Genomic DNA, 20387 nt, shown 5'->3' on the forward strand with positions numbered 1-20387 from the left:
ACACAGGAGACAGGATGTGAAACCACTTTAACTTTTATTACTGTTAACTTACCAGATATAAAAAATACATGAGCCAGGACAGAGCTGGACTAGCTCCTCATCACTAGGACACCAGGAGCTGAGGGTTACACAGCAGGAGTAATGAGGAATCCAAACAAAGGGTTTAAATACACAACAGGGAATGGGGCAAAGTGGAGATACCTAGGAAGAAACAGCTGAGCTGAATACACTAAAGAGACAAGGGAAAGCAAAACTAAACACGATGCACAAAGGACATGAGACCATCACAATGCAAAAGGAAACACAGAGACTACAACACATGAACTAACATGGACAACAAGGGAAACAGACATGGAGACATGACTGACTGGGGAAAAACAACACAAACTACAGGGCACATACAGAACAGACAGACATGGGGACACAACTGCGTTGACAGAGGGTAACAGACTCGGAGACAAGTCTAACTTCACTACTGAGACTCAGGACAAGATACAGAGAGACAAGGATGGACATGGGAACATAGTGAGGCAAGAAGGGGACTCCAAGTAAATCAAATAGACTTAACCTATAACTAAAACCTGGAACTAATAATTCCAGAGAGTCCATAACACGGGGAATCGAGAACACAAACCCCAAAATGAATCATGAACACAAAATACTGGGTGTATGACCCAGGAACCATGACTGATAGGTGATGGATTGTTAAGTATGCATAGTGTTGTAAAACCTCAAAAAGCTAGGCCAAAGCCAAACAAACAAATATGTGATAGATAAATGGAGAGAAGAAGCCAGTTCTTAAATGCTCCAAAGAGGCTGGCCAGGTGCTCCCAGTTGTACTGATTAACCCCGCCTACCAGGAACATGCAAGACAACACAGTGACAAACACAAAAGCACAGCAGGCACTGGCCAAAGCAGAAGGCCGGCACAACAGTAACATTCAAAGATGGTGTAAGAGAAACACAACAGGGGTGTCAAACAAGCACATGCATTTATATGTATACCAATACTAGACCTGCTCTAGCAGCTGAACTTTCAGTAAGCAGCTCTGCATGTTTGATTTTGCTTTTTTTTTTTTTTTTTAACACCATATACGCCTTCTAGAGCAAGTTCAAAGGGATTTGTGTCCTCTCCTAGCACTGAACCAGTGATGTTTCTCTTGTTTGGCAAATGTGTAAACCACAGGTTGGTGGTTCGATTCCTGGCTTCCCCTAGTCTGCATGCCAAATATCCTTGGGCAAGATACTAACCCCAAATTGCTCTCCGATGCATCCATCGGAGTGTGAATGTGTGTGTGAATGTTAGTTAGAAAGAACTAAGAAAATGTGCTTGTGCGAATGGGTGAATGCACAAGTTGTGTAAAGCGCTTTGAGTGCTCAGAAGAGTAGAAAAGCGCTATATAAGAACCAGTCCATTTACCACTACATAAAGGAGATGTTGCGTTCCAAGTAATTTATACTAAAGAACCAGCTAGGAGATAGCATTCTCTTTAATCTACTCTTTAAGAGCAGAGACAGCAGGGTACTCGAGTATTCTTGTAGTACTATTCACTGTGTCATTTTCTTTAACATCAGACACTTTAACAATGTATTTGTTAAAAATAGTTTGTACCAATTATATTAGGCTTAACGACCTAACTGTGCACAGTGTCAAAATGATCAAAGTGCATTTACATATCTACATATCAATCTAATCACATCAGTCTCTTCCTGGCTAAGGACCTGATCGTTATCTGGCCATAATACACAGTGCCAAATTTGGTGAAAATATAATATGTTAGTAAAAAAAAAAAAACTTCATACCAACTAGAAATCACTGTAGTGGAGGGCGGATTTGGACTTGTTTTGCAGCCACAAGACCTGGGTAGCTTGCAGTCATTGAGTCAACTATGAACTCCTCTGTATACCAAAGTGTTTTGTAGTTAAATGTGATCCCATCTATCTGATAACTAACGCTTGGCCTAAATTGAGTCATGCAACAGGACAATGACCCCAATTTCACCAGAAAATCTACAACAGAATGGCTGAAAAAGACAAGAATCAGGTTGCTGCAATGACTCAAAGTCCTGACCGCATCCTGAATGACATGTGCCAGAATCTTAAGAGAGCTGTGTATAAATGAGTCCCTGCAAACCTGAATGAACTGGAGCAATGTTTAAAAAAATCCTCAACAATGATGTGAGACACTGATAAACACATACAAAAAACAATTCAAGGTATTGCTGCTAAATGTGGTTGTAGAAACTACTGAATCACTTATACCCTGTTAGTCAAAGAACTAGTCTTGTAAAACATCTTAGTGGCTTTCAGACAATCGAACCAGCAGCAGTTTAACTAAAGTAAAGCAGAAATAGAAGAAAAGTTATTTATGAAATCTATTACTTTTAACAAAGTAACCAGTTGTAACAAGCACAAGTTTATATTCTAAATATCTAATTTGGTTACCGGAACACTTGCAACACTCTTTATGATTAAATGAATTTCACAAAAATGGCTGGAGGGCTTGCCAGTTGTTCGGTGGGTCTTACAGGTCTGACTCAACACTACAAACAATGTACCAGCGAAGTACTGTGCATGAACCAACAGCTGCTCTGCATACCTTCCAGTGCTGTCATCCTTAATATTCACGTGACCTGCAGCCAAAAAATCTCAAAGAGTAAAAAGTATCACTGTCTTCTACCTGGCTGGAGCCAGCACTCATCACTTAAGAGAGTAATTCTTCGTCTGCCATCCATGAGAGGAAATTACATCCCTTTGGCACAAGGCGTGAAATCTCTATCAGCCCTGGGATGACAGGGTGTTACCATAATGATTAGAGGGAATACAGCTCAAATGATGTTGTTGCTGCTTTGTCTTTGCATTAGTAACTTTGCTGCCTGTCTAAATATGAGAATAATAACACACACTACCAAAGAAACGAGCAATCTTTTTCCCCCCTCAGGACGTTCTGGGTGTTTATTTTACAGCACGGGAGAAAAAACAGTGACAGGTGCACATCATTCTTCTGCTCAGTGTGAGGTAATATTTTCCACATTTGCAAATATGAACCCTTTAGGGTGATGACACAAGAGGTTCACCACATAAAGGTGGCAAACTCAAAGGTGGTGAAAAAGCTGTTGAAATGTTTTCCTGGCAACAATAGTTTCCATCAAATGTGGTCAGAGATACAACACTGAGTGTTGTGTGGTGCATTTTCTATACACCTTTCTTACTATTTCGATGCATTTCATGTAGGACATCATCATTATTTTTTTTCTGTCACACACATCTGCATAACACTGCTTTTTTTTGCAGCGGTGTTGTTGCTTTCTGTCAGTGTTATGTGTTTAACATCAGCACTTTTTATATTTGAATAGTTTGTTCTTCATTTCTAAAATTTGCCAGACTCCTGCTGGTGGATCTTTTCCTGTTTGCCACAGGTCATAACCCAACAATAGCCCTTTTATGTGATCATACTTACAGCTACACTGGGAAGCACTGGGGTGACTTATTAACCTGATAAACACGTTCTAATGTCCATCTTTGCTTCATATGACACACTCTTGGACACATTGCATATGATAAAGCAACAGCTATTTTTAAATTCAGCTGCTGTTCTTGCACGCTCTAAACTGTATTTCTATTTGAACACATGCCTACTGTATTGTGTACAGAATGACTCATGTTACTAACATTACAGACATGGACAATGTGGCTCAGAGGCAGCGCCTGGATATCCCAACAGCTTCAATAAGCGTAAAAAACCCTTAAAAGTTTCAAGTGTTAATATGTCCTCAATCTCCCAGCAACAAAATCCCTCATAAACACATTTAAAACCTGGGGTTAATGACTTGCGGCATGCTGACGGTTATGTGTGAATTAGCTGTGATTTATTGGGGAGGCCTATGTTGTAACAAACCACTCATCCTGGGAGAAATGTTTACAGGTTTCAGTCTGCTCCCTGCTCACTTCCTGGTTGACAGGCAAACACATGCAGGACTTTCAAACCATTTTCAACCAAGATGCTGATTCCATCAGCTTTTATGATGTTTGTTTTGTACTTATTGTGGCAGCAGATGGTGTCTACTCACTTCCTACAAAACAAGAGGAAATGTTGTCACCGAGAGAGCTCATGGTCATCACTCGTCAAGGCAACAGTGCTGCCTCTGTAAAGGACGCATAATTGCATCTGGGAGGCAAAAAAGTCTTGTTTTATCAGTTTCTAAATGTATCATAATATCTCTCCTTCTCTGATTTTGCAAAGGAATCACAGTTGCCCACCCAATAATATCAGTTTTTATTTCCATCCTAATTTTATCAGTAAAATTCTGATATAGCAGCCTGAGCAACTCAGGCATGCAGAGACAGATAGGTGTGCTGTAGACTCTCAGCTGGTTTCATTTTATTTGGTTTCCAGGACATTTTATTCAGAGTCCGTCCGCTAAAGAAGACTGTCCTATCCGAGATGACATAGAGACAACAGAGGAACATTTACCTCAATGCAGAGAAAGGCACGTGACACAGAGAGTTTCCATATGGTGTCCAGCACATTGCAAGATAGAGCTGGGCTATTTTGGAAAATGGTTTGAGGGGCTTTCAAGCTTGCTGTGAAAATTTTCCACCACTCAGAACAAATGTGACAGTCGATGCCTCAATATGCCGGGGCCTGTCAGGACATTCCTCCCTCCAAAACTGATATCCTCATTCTCCCCTTCTCATCTTCATCCCTCCACCACCTCTGTAAGGTAAGCAAGAAGTGAGGTGCAGAGACAGAAGCGATTTATCTGTGACTGCATTCATGCCTACTGTAAAACGGCGATGATGAAAAACTAATAATCAATAAATGCGGAGGTTCGGTTATCATATAGATTTGATTATAATTCAAACACCCGTTTGTTTGACATTCTGAGACTTATTTATTTTCTAATAAATATCAGACAATTGTCAAATAACCAGTGGAAGATCAAACCCACACAACAGTGATGGAGATGTCCAAGTTTTTGATTGTCTCCGCCTTCAGCCTAAATATGTCAAATGATTCTATTCATGCTGCGGTGTATGGAATCTGATGTGTATCTGGGTCATATTAAGCAACTCACATTTCCATATGCACACATGGCAGTGTTGTAGCATATCTTATGAAGCAAAAAGCAATTTTAACCAATTTGATTCATATTCTTTCACAGTGTGTGTGAAAAGAAGAACATCACAATTAGCTGCTTCTTAAACTGACTTTGGCCAAAGCAGAGGTTAAGTTTTAAAAGGAAGAAATGTCAGCATGCATAATTAAAAGTTAGTGTAACTCCTCAGTAACATATATTATAGTTTAAAATATTTTGAAAATAAATATTTTAAAAGATTCTTTTCAAGATTTATTTCCATCTTGAAAGATCAGGGTCTTCTTTCTCTGGTTTCTTTGCCCTGGGTGATGATGGGTGTGGCCTCGTAGCATTTCTTATAGTGCTTTATTGTTATCTGATGAAAGCTCTACAGATTTAGTACCTGCTTGTTGACTTGTTTTAAAATAGGAGAAATATGCAGTGTATATAAGGTTGTGTCTTTTCTTTTTTAATTATCACCGCCACATTAAAATTAGTAGTCAAAGCTTACATTTGAGTCATTTGTTCAAAGAACTTTATCTCAGAAGCACACAAGGCTTGCTATGATTCAGCCAGGGTCACTGTTTTTTAGGTAACAGACCCATTTCTACCAGCTGCTCTGTGCCAGGAAGCATTATACATTATTAGTGGAAAGAATTTTGAATGAGTCACAAGCAGAAACAACACCATCGGAGAGAAGCGAAAAAGGGGACGCCAACAGACTAAAACCAAAAACATTCTAGGGGTTGATCCGATACGTCTAAGTGAAAGAACTGTGGTGCAAACCTATTACCCTCAAGGTAGAGCATAGTCAGCAACCAGTAGAGCAACAAGCCTGAACTGACAGAAAGGAATACACATACAATACATGTGCACACCACTCTGCAGACATTCATTAATAAAACAATGATAGAATTTACATTAAACTGACAACCTCAAGGAAACAGTAATTGGATAAAGATGAAGATACCATAGGGGTCATATGCCATTCGTGTTCTCACTCACTATAGACAAATGATTATACTGAACTTGACCCAGCCTCAGTATTTATATGTTTGGATGTGTATTCTCTGCCTTTCCTGTTGTGATAACCCTGTTTATAATCAAATAAAAGCTTCCTAAATACATTTAACCTTGACAAGCTCTGTATTCATTTGTTGCATTGATGGAAAGTTTGGCTTCAAATGTATAGCAAAATTAACCTGGGGCTAATTTATGATTCATTTTTGCTGTGTTTCTGGTTAGAATCAGATCAGATCCTTCCACAAATTTATCATGTCATAAATATTTTTATTTTTATATTTTGTTTGTAATTTAGAGAGATTTAAGTCAAATCAAAAAGCCTAGAACAGGAACATAAACATTTTTAAAACATAGTACAGGGTCTTTGATTAACTCTGTTGTTTTCTCTGATTTTGCTTCTATTTTGTTCTTTATTTTTATTCCCAATCTTAAAATCTATTGCTGGAATCTGAGATTGAGACAGAACACATGAAATTAAATCTAAACACTGGAATGCAAAAACACATCCTGAGACAGAGAGAGCAGGAAAGCTTGAGTGTTTCCCATCTAGACACATAGACCTGCACCTGCACAGAGATAAATGGGTGGGCACACTTGTAGAATACATATTATTCATGCCTGAATGAAAATACAACCACAGATTGTATTCACATGATGAAAAGTGCACACCTTTCATTCAAGGTGTTGTGTGTTTCAAATCACTGATGAAAGTTCTTCGGGTACAACAGGAAATCCCTGTACACTGTGGGTGCTCTGATATCATTGTTCCCTCTGGAAACTCCTGGACAAATAGGCATTTCTTCCTCATGAAGTCAGTGGAAGTTCTCCAAGCTGTAGATCAGAATGCAAATCTCCAGGGTATGTTTGCCTGGATGTCCTGTGGCTGTTTGTTGCATTAATTAAATTTAATCTATGGAGAATCAAGAGGCTCAAAGGACAAAGTAAGGTCAGCCAGTGGTGACTGCTGCAATATTCTTCACCTGCATGCTAAAAATAGCATACGCAAGCTTTATGGTTAATAGTACGTGAAGCAATAAAAATGTGCCACATGTTACCTGCTGCAGTAATTGTTCTTTGAGACACTTTGTACGAATAGACAGGCCAGAATCTAATAACTGAGGAGAGATGAGGAGATGGTTACTGGTTATAAGCTGTCATACCAGATGTCTGTCACTCTTCTGACTTGATTGTTTGCAGAAGATCAAATCGTCTCAGCTGAGCCGACTAACACAATAGGAAATGTTCACATAAATGTAAGATGAACTTGTAGAGTCTTTCATGCTTAGAAGGTTGACCTTGTCCTCACCACTATAATTCCATCTGTCAGACTGGAATGGGCCACAGAGAGATATTAAATCTATATATACTATGCAGGGTTTGTTGATTACTGTCTGTAAACACATTTTCAAAGTCTCCCTCCCTTTCCCTGTCATTCAACAGACACTTCATAACAATGTTGGTGGCAAGTAATGTGTTAAAAATATGTGCGAGGACCACAGAAAAAATCAAAGAAGAAGACTGGAATGGACAGGTTTTAGGAAAATTATAGTGTGACTGCGACCAGAATTTTGCAGCGTGAACCCAGTGGATTGTCTGAGATCAAACAGAGGACGGATGCATTTCAAAAAAATCTTTTTAGTATTTAGGTACAAACACAACCGGCTCTTGATTTGCATTCCTAGTGGCTGTGATAATGGATTATTCTGGAGCTAAAAAAGACTGCAAACAAAACTTGCGGCAATGTGGCCTCAAGCAAGTTCTTATTTTGAAACCGGTCAGTTGTTGGATTGAAGTTTTTTAACCAAGAATGGCCTACTAGTGGTTTGAAGCGTTGATCATAAATGTACAGACTGATCTACACAGGGATTTCCAAAAAAGATTAGAGACACTGGGTATGTCCAGTGAGTGATATTGGTGAGATCGTTGCCAAGTTGTGACTTTCCAAAAGTTGGGGTGCCAAATTGCTTACTGAGCTTGTTAGCCAGGAAACTTTGCTGTCCCCCAGAGTCTACTAATGCTTGGAGAGACAGTATTCCTTTCACAAAAGATTTTAGCAGTGATCATAATACTTGGTAGGACTGACTCAGATGAAATCTTTCCCACCAGCATCCCTACTTTGACTGCTGGGTCTTTTGGTCCCAGGGACAGAAATCAATGAACAGAGTACAAACACTCACCAACCTCGATTCTTTTTCACTTTTCGTTCAAAGCTGGTGAATTTTTTCAGCTTAAGCATCACTACCAACAATTCCTCTTCTCCCCATTTCTTCTAGGACTACCCCTCTAGAAGTGGAAACAGAACAGAGAGCAGCCTCATGGGAGTTTTAGACTCCATGGCGCTTGCAAATGTAGTCATCCATCCTAGAAAGAAGTGAGTCAAGAGAATCAGGCAGGTCTTTAGCAGCTAATTTATCCCTCATGTAACTGTTTAAAAAAAAAAAACTCAAAGGAGAGCTTTTTCCTGTTAACCAGCCTCGTCTACCAAAATCCAACGGTCCACAGAGTAACCAGCCACACTCCTATTTGCCTGCTGCAGACTGATCAATCTACATTATGAGCGACAGCATCTGGGTTCATTACGTTTGGTGGAACTGTCTGAACACTAGTGAGAATTAAGTGAGAAAACTATGGCTTTTATCTAACTCTCTGGAGAAGGCTTGGGGTGATGGAAGGGCTTTTTGCAGAGGGTGCACCATAGATGGGGAAAGTGGAGGCTGTGGGTTTCAGACAGGTGGTGGAGGCACAGCTGGAGTCGATTCAGATTGTAAATTGAGAACCTGCTCAATTTCAGCCTTTTTGGTAAATGGACTGGTTCTTATTTAGCACCTTTTCACTCTGAGCACTCAAAGCTCTTTACACAACTTGCCTCATTCACCAATGCTAAAATTCACACGCATTCATACTCTGATGCATCAGAGAGCAACATGGGTACGTATCTTGCCTGTGGACATGTGGCAAACGGAGATCGAACCCCCAAACTTCTTATTAGTAGGTGGCCTGCTCTACCTGAGCTATAGCCACCCCCTGAAGCATGATGTCTTGTTGTGAGGAGAGATTGTGGAAGACCCAATTGTGTTCACCAAGTTGTGTCTGGAGAGGGCTCTCCTGACAGGGTCTGCTTCTGCCATCTTTGTGGCCAAATTGTTCTGTCAGGCTTTTGACTCCTGGATGCAAACACAGGACACAAATGTAAAAATGTAACAGTTTGGGGGGTTTCTTTGCCAGCTTGGAGCAAAACAGAGGTTTATGCAAGGAAGTTATTTCAGAGTTGAGCTGTTGGAAGGGCAGGCAGGATATCCACAGATTTCCTTCCAAAGTCCACAGATGTTGTTACAGGATTCTCCGTGAGCACAACAATCTACCATCCACTGAGGGATTTCTTCAGCCAATTGCTCACAGGTAAGTTAATTGCCAATTGTTTCCAGGTGTGTCACGGTGGAGGTCGAGAATCATGACAGAAACTGTAGCCAGACATAAAGACATGAGTAGTTTTTACTTGTTTACAGCAAAATTGCTGAGCTGGAATTAGAAAAAGAGCATGGCTGAGTTCAGTAATGTAAAGCACAATAATGTAAGAAATAGCTTGGTAAACTAAAAACAAAGGTAATATGTGTAGCAATTCTTATATAATTTACTGATAACAATATAATAACAAAATTCTATGATATTTTAGCCTGAGCTTGCCATAAGAGAAAGGTTCATAACTACAAAGAGTCCATCCTTTTGGGAATATAAATACATTTATTTCTTTTCTTTTTTTTCTCTGTTATCTTCAATTGACTCAGCTTTGTCATATTCAGTGGCACACACAATTTTATGAGTTTGACATCATGCTGGCACAAAGCAAATATTTTAAAAAGTCATCACAGAATCATTAGGTTTGAACAATTGAGCCAATATTTATAATATCTTGCTCCTGGACAGAACATTTGCATCCTTATTAGGCTCTGCTGCTGCTGCATAAAAGTCTTGTTACAGTATCATCATACCATTGGTATCCAAACTGTAATACAAACCAAAGATAATAGCTTCCTCTGCTACTCTTTCATACACTCACATACTCTCATGTCAACACTGTCCTCCCATCCTGCTTTGCCCTCCAACTAGCCAGCCCCTCCCCTTGCTGAATGCTTGTCTGTCAAAACTGTCCACTGTGTGTTAATCCAGTAGGATTGTGTTGATGTATTGTTACAGTGCCCAGGGCCAGGGATCACTTTGATTGCTCTGAATGCTCAGCATCCTTCTGTTTTGCCTGCTGTGTTTCTGCTGTCTAACACTGTCATGACCTAGATTTTTTTGTCCCTCTGTATAAATTCCAGGCCAAGGTCTCCAAACAAGGCATGTTATTGTTTAGTTTGCCCACCAATAGGCAGGATGCTGCGCCTGCTCATTAACAAATGAGATGCAAAGTGCAGGCAGTCAACAGGTTAGCCTTCTACTGTAGTACAGCCCCATTTTAAAGAAGTAGGTAAAATGTGTGTAAAGTGTGTAAAATGTAAATAAAAACAGTATGCAATGATTTGTAAATTTCATTAACCCATTTTTTTATTCACAACAGAAAATAGAAAAGATATCAAATGTTTAAATTGAGACTTTTGCTATTATATCAAAACTGGTATGAAATCAGTGCAAGGGCTTCAGAACACTTCCAGAAATCTTTGTCTGTGAACACAGTGCAGGTACCATCGACAAATGCAGGTTAAATCTCAAAGAATGAGTCATGTGTGACCATGATCCAGAAATGATGGCATCTTCACTGGGCCAAAGCTAATTTAAACATGTAACATAGACACTGCATAGTCCAGACTAAAAGGAAACAGACCGTCCAACTTGTTTTCACTGGTTAAAGGCTGTTTTCACTCTAAAGGCTGCATCTCTGGTGGCACTAGTTCCTATGTAATTGGAAGCTTGAACGTCTGAAAAGTCATACAGGTTTTAGAGCAACATATACTCCCTTCCAGACAACATCTTTTTCAGCAACACAATGTTAAACTCCATCCTGCATCTGTTACAACAGCATTGTTTCATAGTAGAAGAGTTCAGGTGCTGATGCTTTCTTCAACTGAAAAAACAACAACAAAGAAGACCCTGGACTGTTGAGCAGCTAGAATCATCAATCACACAGTAATGTGTGATTGCAGGACTGCTGGACACTGTCCCTCTCCCAACAGTCCTGCAACTGATGTAGAAAAGTACCTGTTATGTTAATGAAACTTCATTACCCAGCATTCCTTGTTCAGTCATGTGATTGCATCCTCTCCTAGGCTAACAGAAGCAGAGAGCTGTTTGGGAGTTAGGAATAGCCCATCCTTTATTTGTTAAGGCTGGTGTGCGTCACCTGTGTTTGAGACAGCTTATGTTGACCTTTTGTCCTTCTTTATATTGTAATGTGTTTTGTTCCTGTTTGCAAAAACTACAGCATACCTATCCTTCATATGCTATCACATTGAACATATATGCATTAATTTCTAATTCTTTTGTTTACCCCTTTAAAATCACATGATCCATGCTATCACAGCACGATCCGTCAATTTTCCAAGAAGCTTCAGAAATGTTTGGTTTGTTTACTGAGGCTGCGGATAAGTGACTGTGGAGGAGAGTCCACCACAGTCAGCACTCTTTAGTCTTCTTTGGTCATCAAGTGACTCCTGCAATACTAATCCTTTTTCCACAACAAAGAAGAGGGTGGAGTAGGTATCTGGACAAAAAAAAGTTCCACTTCTCTTTGGTAAGGGTGGTGTCCATTCATTGCAGGTATAAGACTCAGTAGGACACAAAACACTACCAAACTTCAATATTGCCAACACTGTGGTTTACTTTGGGTTTGGCTTTAATACACTTTGGTATCATTCTGTCTTCAGTTTGTCTTCTATATATACCTGTATATAATATATCTTTCTATCATCACCAATACTGTCTGACATTTATTGGTAAATAATACATTTTTCTGTATTTTTCCCCAGGCCACTCCAGAGCATGTTTTGTTTTCTCTAGTAGTTTATAAGGCACTAGTAATAATCTTGTTTTTACAGGACTTTAGCTGATTGCATTCTTGGAAAAGAACATCTTTTTAGAGATAAGTGCATAGGAGAGATTAAACAATCAAATCTGGTTCAAGCTCATTGGTAGATGTACAATGGTACCACTGATACAGTAGCGTAATTTCATGTCCTTCTTATCTTAAATATTAAAATTTAGTTCGGTTTAAATGTTTCTTTTCCCAAACATTCAGATATTTTCACAGTTGAAGATATGACAAACTGAACACACTGAACTGTTTAAGGAAACTGAAATCACGTATCATGTTTACTAACTCCTGAAAACACACTAGTGTGTAAACAGACTGCACTTTTCTGCTTTGGTCAACTTGTCTCATTAATGCAAGTACTTTTTATCTAATATTCACACACATTCATACAATGATGGATGCATCGAAAAGCAAATTGGTTGGTATCTAGCTATTTGGCGTGCAGACTAGAGCAGCCAGGGATTGAACCACCAACCATCCAATTAGTAGATGACCTATTTTTCTTCTTGAGCTACTACCACACCCTTGTCCTATTATGATTCCATAACCATATCTTCATATTTTAACTGCAATTTAGCAGCATCACAAGCATCACAAAATGACTCAAAGTTAATCCCTAAGCAACTTTCTAAAGTTGTAAAACTTTTGTCTTCATAAGCAAATTCATCTCCATGAGCCTGAGGAGAATGTCTTCCTGTTGTTGTTCCTCTTTAGACATCTGAAAACCTGCAGTTATTCTAACAATGTTGGCTGGTGGGTTCAGAGCATGAAAGAGTCAGAGGGCAATAAATCTATGCAGACCAAAAACCAAAAGAGAAAATATGTGGTAAATCAGCTCAACAGGTGGAACATTGTGCTCGCAATAGTAACAATAGTAACAGGCGTTGTAAATTACAAATTATTGTGGCAATAAACATCTCGGTGTACCTTTCCAAAATAAAAGGCCTGGAGCAAAGCAGACATGGAATGTAGATTGGTGCATTTCCCAAAGCATCGCTGTTTGTTTTAGAAAAACTTCACAAATAACAAACCTTTTATATATATAAATATGAGTTTGGGGGCTGTAAGAAGAAAAGCCTTGCAGGCTGTGTAATAATCGCACTCAATCACATGTCTATAAAAGGCTAGTTTATTCAGCCAGTATTTAACCCTGAGGACTTTTGGGACTCAAGTCCAGTAAAGTGCACAGTGGCGTCTCTCATTACTAGAATGTTGAAATGCTCTAGGGAAGTGACTTTGGGCTTGTTGTGTCTCCTCTGCTCCACGCTGCGCTGACTTCCGTACGGGGCGGGGTGCCACTGAGTCCGGCGCACAGCGCACAGCGCACCGTCACCAGCCGCTCTCCCTGCACCGTCTCCCGGCCTGACTCGACAAAATGGGTTTAGAGAAGGAGAAATTGGACACCAGCATAATTATGGACGAAGATGAGTTCAACAGATCGATAGAGCCCATTCTATCGAACAAGGGGAAAGTGTATACAGCGTCACCCGACAGAGATCCAAACGATCTCAACCCACATCTGAAGGTAAAGTCTGTGCGATGTGTTGGGTGATTCTGTGAAATTGAAACTACAAAAGGTTGTCCAGATGAATTATTTGTATAGCCTATTGCACTATTATTGGATGCTTTTTGTAGTCGCGTTGACTGCAAGATTGTTAATCTGCAGTATGAATACCTGGAAGTCGCTGCCTGCGCATTAATATATCACATTCAAACACTTTCCTGCATCTGTTTACTGATTATATTTTTATTGCTTGCCCTATGACTTGTGTGACCTAACAGGTGGGTTTTGAAGATGTCATCGCGGAGCCCATTTCCACACACAGTTTTGACAGAGTGTGGATTGGAAGCCACGCTACCTTTGAGCTGGTCAAATTCGGGTTTTACCGCCTGTTGACTACTCTACTTGCTGTTCCTGTGGCTTTCATCCTCGGGATAGTCTTTGGAGTGCTCAGCTGTGTTCACATCTGGTAAGGAGTTGTTCTCAGGCAGCAAGGTGAACAGTATGTGAACACACAAATGATCCCACTATACCCAGTTAATGTTGAGAAGCAGTGAACTTACAGTAGATGAGTGGAATATTTGTATAGAATACATCTTAATTCATAAAGATTAACTAGTATGCAAAATATCAACATTTCCAAGAGTGTTACATTAATAATTACCTTCTTCTTCTGTTTACCTTGTTTAGATCATTGCATCAACATTATGAGCTGCTGCGACTTTCCACTATATTTGTTCTGCTCTTTAGGCAAACATTGACACAGGTTATTTTTACAGTTAACATCATATCCAGTGTGGCATTGAAACATTATGTCAGCAATTTGTTCTCATACTTATATTTGGAAAATTATGTCATGCTTATGGCAGCTCTATATGTCTGCAGCACCCAGGTGCTGCTAGGTTTTTGGAATTAATAGCGCTCATGGGCTTCAACCAAAACCCAAAGAGTCTATTTGATGAAACAACATTTTATGTGGAGTAATGAACACCTTATGGAAAGTTGTGAGGAACATTGAGTTCCCCTAGTAGTGATGGAAAAAAATGTCCTATGTCCCATGTCAGTTAGAGGGTGCTCTAGCAGCATTTTGAGCCTGTTTTCAGAGCAGAGTGGGACATTCTTTAGATGTGCACGGAGCACTGTAGAGTCATTTTTTACATGGCCTTTCACCTAACTGAGCTCTCTTGGGGCTTATAAGCTTAAGAGAAAGTCAGGCACAGGTATGCATCACCAGAACAGGGCAGTGTATCAGGAATGTTTGGGTGGGAGACCATACACAGGGGGTGTTATTCCAAGGGAGGAAATAGCTTCACAATACACTGAAACAAACTTTAAAATGCAGTATGATGACCATCTTTCATCTTTTTCTAGACAGGACCTATAAACTTTTTTAACAGATGAGACAATAACAAGAGTAACTGTTCTGGCAACACAAATACCGGACATTAGTTTAAAACAGAAATCTGTGATGAAACCTCCTTGTCTAGAAAAGTGACCCTCTGACCTTCTTCCTCCAGGGTGGTGATGCCTATGATCCAGAGCTTCATGATGCTGTTACCGTCTATCCAGATTGTGTGGAGGAGTCTGACGGACATTCTCGTAACACCGCTTTTCCACAGTATGGGGAAGATCTTGTCCTCCATTCAAGTCAAGGCTACAGAAAACTGAAACTTCTGTCCCTAGGGAGGGGGGACTGGAGTCAGTGACGAAAGAGTGACTGAAGCGAGTAGGATACATCAGCTCTAAGTGAAATATGAAATCCTGGTGGATGTTATTGCAAAGTAATAATCTGTAGATTCATTTTTTGAAAAATGTGGCCATGAGGGCTAAGTTTGTCAAACATATAATCTGATCTGCTTTTTCTCAGAACACATCAAATGAACCACATAGTTTGAAACAGCAAAGACACACCTGTGTTCAGTCTGAGTCAAACGAGGTTAAAACATCAGAAAATTAGAAATTTAAGACATGCTATCAACATATTTCACTAACCCTTTTCAGTGTATCAAGCAAAGATACGATACAAATAAAATGATTTGCAAATAAGCAAATCTGCACATGCAGTCATCTAATGAAAGCCTCATATCGTTGCAGACAGCTTGCGTGCACCACCCGAAATGGAGTTGTTTTGCTGATTGTGACCAAATAATGTTTGTCATTCCGTTCCTTTGTGGGTGGCAGAGTTGTGAAAATTGTTGCTGTTCAACCTAACATATTGCTGACTTGCTAAGAGATGTAATATTTTTGCTTTTTTATCTATATATATTGTGTATATTATTAAGCATTCAGCTGGAAGTTTAATGTAATGAACTGAATAGTTTGCTCAAGAGCAGTTTAGTGGAATATTAAGTGCTATGAAGCAGCTTGTTGCACATTTGCAGCCTTATTTTACTGTATCAGCAATAATAATGGGCATTTGCTTACGTATGGAGCATACAGTTATTTAATTATGTTATATAAACAGGATTGTAGATCATTTTAGAGAGGCCTTTCTAATTTATTATTTATGGGACAACTAATTCTTGATTGACAGACACTGACATCAAAAGACTTTACTACAGTGTGATGAAGGAGTTCCATATTTCATTCAACTGAAGCCTTGGTTGAGCTGAGTGAGACTGTGGTACATGCATTTTAGATAAGCTGTGTTTACTGCAGCACAGCAGCTTAGTGAGCTGGGATTTGGAATACTTCTACAGCTGGAATTCATTTAAAAATGATATGATTTTTACCATTTTGCAGTGGTTTTGATAAATGTTTAATTTGAAATATAAGCTAGCACAGCTCCTACTTGCAATGATCTGCATAATCCAAAGTTTAAAATGTGTTATTGAGAGCATCAGTGCAGCAGTCAGGTCTGCGTGTCAGGTACATGCTTATATGTCTGTTTGCTTTTGTACTGTTTTCACTGTGCACTTCTGTCAAGTGCAAACCCACCTTAGACATTCATGGTCTAAAACCAAACTTTGATATAGTCCGCACATCCCTTCTCATTCCCAGAGTGTCAAAAGACATTATTTCTGTCAAAGCCACTGACAGAACTGACCAACATATGTTCATTCCAGTAATGAGATGGTTGTTACATTTCCTCATCTTTGGAAATCTCTGACTACTTTTGTAACAACATACAGGGAAGCACAGTGGCTAGCACTGTTGCGTCGCTGCAAGAGATATGAATTTGCTGGCCAGCTGTGGCCTTTCTGTATGCAGTTTGCATGATCTCCTTGTGCCTGCATGGGTTCTCTCCAGGTGCCTGACATCCTCCCACAGTCCAAAGACATGCATGTTGAGTTGCTTAGTGATTCTAGATTGGCTCTAGGTTTGAATAAGCCTGGATGACTGTGTGTCTCTGTGCTAGCTCTGGAGTGGACTGGTGATCTATAGGATGCACTCTGCCTCCCACTCTATGACAGCTGGGATAGACTCCAAAACCTTTCCACCCTGCAGTGGATGAGTGGATAGATTATCACACTGAAAATTCAAAATAGCTTTTAAGGTTTTGCATCAGCTCTCATAAAAATACCTGATTAGCATTCCAACTAAGGAAACACTAGGTCATTTGCTGCCATTTGGACTGATCTTCAGAGCTTTAGTTTATAATCTTACACTACCAAGCAGTGAGAGATGGGTATACATTTCCAGCTATACCTCCTGTTTGGTGCCTGGGGATGAGAATGTTCATTTTGTTGCTTGGTTAGTTGGTTTTACTGTTTGAAGTCTGAAAAACTTGACAGCAAGCTAAAAACGCCTGTATACCTCTCACATACTGTATTATCTCACTGTTGTGGCTCATGTTATAAACAGATGCTACATCCAGGTGACACTGACCAACATTTCCACATATTTGAGTTTCTGCAGTCCTTTGTAGTCTTGTAACAAATATCAGAATTTTTAAGTAGATGCTATAGTTTTATTAGAAGCTAGTCGCTAACGTTGTAGTCTCTTGTTGGAGATAGTAAAACGGGTTCATCTGAAATGGACACACAACAAAACTTAAACTTGTTCAGTGCAATTAAGTTTATAGCAGATGATAATTCAGATTTCTCAAGGAAGATGGATCAGTTGAAATAAAAGCTACATTGGCATGTACTGGTGGTTGCACTGCAGGCTAACCTGCTGAACCTTTAAATCAAAAATCTGAACACTGTATGATGCAATGCTTTGTTTCAATGCATTTTGTTGGCTTTGTGTTCAGCTCTTGGATAACCTTTAGAGTAGAGTTGTACAACTGAAAGTGGAAGACAGTTGTGTGCAGCAGTAGCATTAAACCACCACGTTTCATCTGGGCTTTTTATTCTAGCGCAGGCTTTATATTCATTAAAGACAAAAAGGTTATAATACTGTAAGATATTCACTTGTCACTAAAGTAAAACTACTTTTAACAGTAATCATGCTACTTTTATGAGTTTGACTTTAATTTTTCTGGTTACTGTTTTACACAACATTGACACATTTTGGAATGAAACTCTTATTTTAACAATAAATATGTCCTTCATGACGAAAATAAAGGTCTTTTTTCCTTAAGGTAATTCTTCTGTGTGTGGTTTCTTCTTTCTGTCACAGAAGATGAGTGTGGTTGGGATGTGCAGGTGAGTGCCAAAATGGTCTCATAAATCACTTTGCTGAGATTTCATAACACACTTTCCTATACAAAGATGAGCTGTGCGTTGATGGAACATGACCTGAGGCTTTGGCTGTTAGACTCGCACGCCTGCATGGCATTAACACTCATAATGCTACGCAGAAGTTTTTTGTTTGTTTGTTTTTTTATGAAGAGTATTCTCTTATCCAGACATTCATGATGTTCCCCTTTGACCAAATGAAGAGACTCGAACACAGTTCTCTCTTAAACTCTGTCCATCTACAGCTGAGTTTTTAAATTAAATATTTTGAGGTGCAAGTTGATCTGTTGTGTCTGGCATTTCTCTTTTTGTCTGGTAAATTCCTTCAGCTAGCCAATCACAGCCCAGCCTGAAACAGAACGCTGTATTATTGTGTAACTACAAGGAAATTAAAGGAACGTGCACTGAAATTGTTTTCTGGTGTGTTCCAGCAACCAGTGCCTAAAACAAGCCAAAGAGGTTCTTCACTTTGACCTTTTGACCTCCAACTCTTGTTCTTGGTGGATTAAATCAACCCAGAACATAAGCAGCGTAAAGATAGATAAGCACTGATGCTCATATTCACAACTACAACCACTTATTGTATTCGTTTGGACTTTGGAAGGAAGCCAGAGCACCTAGAAGAAGATCCATAGGGACATGGAGTTGAACATGCATACTGCACACAGAAAAGCCCCATCTGGCTGTTGGATTTGAACCCAGGACCTTCTTGATCTGAGGTAATGGTGCTAAGCACCACATCACTGTTGCTGCCCTATGCGTATGATGCAATGTAAAAATGTCATTTCATATATGTTTGAAAAAGCAATAATTAAAAAAATGATCCTGCATTGACCTGATGCCCTTATGGCTATTTTTATTCTCCTATCACAGTTAACTCCGTTCTGATACTCAAGAATTTCTATTACTATTGTTTCCATCAAATTTTGCGCAAATGCAAATTATAGTAAGTTTGCTTGTGATTTCTTAGCAATCGACACTAATGAGTAATGAATCCAGTTGCTGTTCCATATCCTCATGACTTTTACCTCTGGCACTGGTACCTGATGAGTTGTTTGAGATTCTGTCCTCTCAGTGTTCTGAGTGGCAGTTAAGTGTTTTTAATATTCTTCGTATCATCTGAAATTTGCCACAGTTCACAATGTTTTTTGCACCTCAGCTTACATAAACAAAGTCATGCTAGCGCATAATGTGCAATCTCATTTGCACAAATGTTTCTTGTAAATTTGCTAATATTTTCCGCAGTGTTAGTAGCAGTTTGTGTAAGCTTCTCTTCCAGGCTTCAGCAAAGTAACATCTTTGTTTGAAGCAGGTGCTCATTTGGTTATTTTGATCTCACTTTAGTGCCACACCCAGTGAACTCAAGGAGGCTAACCAGGTGTTTATTCATAGAATAGCTTTCTAAAAAAACAGAAAAAAAAGCATTAGAGTAGTTCAGAATAAATGAAAGCAAGAAGAAAAAACTGAAGTCTACAAAACCTTCATTGGTGCACTCTTTTATCTTAACATTATGCGCCAAAAAAGCATTAGTGCTTCAAGTTTTTAAAGATAATTTTATTTGGTGTCTTGTGTGACTTTATACAGCTGCACTTTACTATAGTTGTATTAAACTGGAACCAAGACAGTCTTATATCCCTACATGTTCAAATGTGTCCACTTGAACTCATTTCCACTTGAATTTTGAGTAAAACAATCAAATTGTCCCTGGTGAGTTGGTCTAAGGTATTTATTCACTTCCATACAGATTTGAGCATTTATGCATTACTTTTAGCCTTTTCAACAATTTAGACTTATGCTTATACTATTTAACTTCTAAATGCAGTTTAAACATTACTGAAATATTTTCTGCTTACAATATATATTTGTCATGGTTCTGGGTCTGTGACCCAGCTTTCTGAGTTTTGCCGTGTTTTGAGTTTTCTGTGAGCTCGTTTTGTTTTGGATTTTGAGATACAGTTTATGTTCTAGCTCTGCATCCAGTCCTTTCAGCATAATGTTTCCTTGTGCTTCTTAGTTTCCCTTTGTTTCCAGTCTGTGTTTCTCATAAGATTATGTCATCTTTTGTTATCATCTTTTGTGTTCCCTTTCTCCTCAGTCAGTCATGTCTCTGCATTTATCTCCTGCCGCTGTGTGAA

At 39.2% G+C, this 20387-nt stretch overlaps 1 protein-coding gene across 1 annotated transcript; it reads left to right on the forward strand.

Moving 5' to 3' along the window:
* The first annotated feature begins 13275 nt into the window (after positions 1 to 13275).
* On the forward strand, positions 13276 to 18159 carry cav2 (caveolin 2). Its single transcript, XM_031736300.2, has 3 exons — positions 13276 to 13654; positions 13912 to 14099; positions 15148 to 18159. The coding sequence occupies exons 1-3, from the start codon at positions 13505 to 13507 to the stop codon at positions 15296 to 15298; spliced, it is 489 nt and encodes a 162-aa protein (XP_031592160.1). The 5' UTR covers positions 13276 to 13504; the 3' UTR covers positions 15299 to 18159.
* Positions 18160 to 20387: the final 2228 nt, after the last annotated feature.

This window comes from Oreochromis aureus, linkage group 7 (assembly GCF_013358895.1).
Source record: "Oreochromis aureus strain Israel breed Guangdong linkage group 7, ZZ_aureus, whole genome shotgun sequence".
Lineage (NCBI taxonomy): Eukaryota > Metazoa > Chordata > Actinopteri > Cichliformes > Cichlidae > Oreochromis > Oreochromis aureus.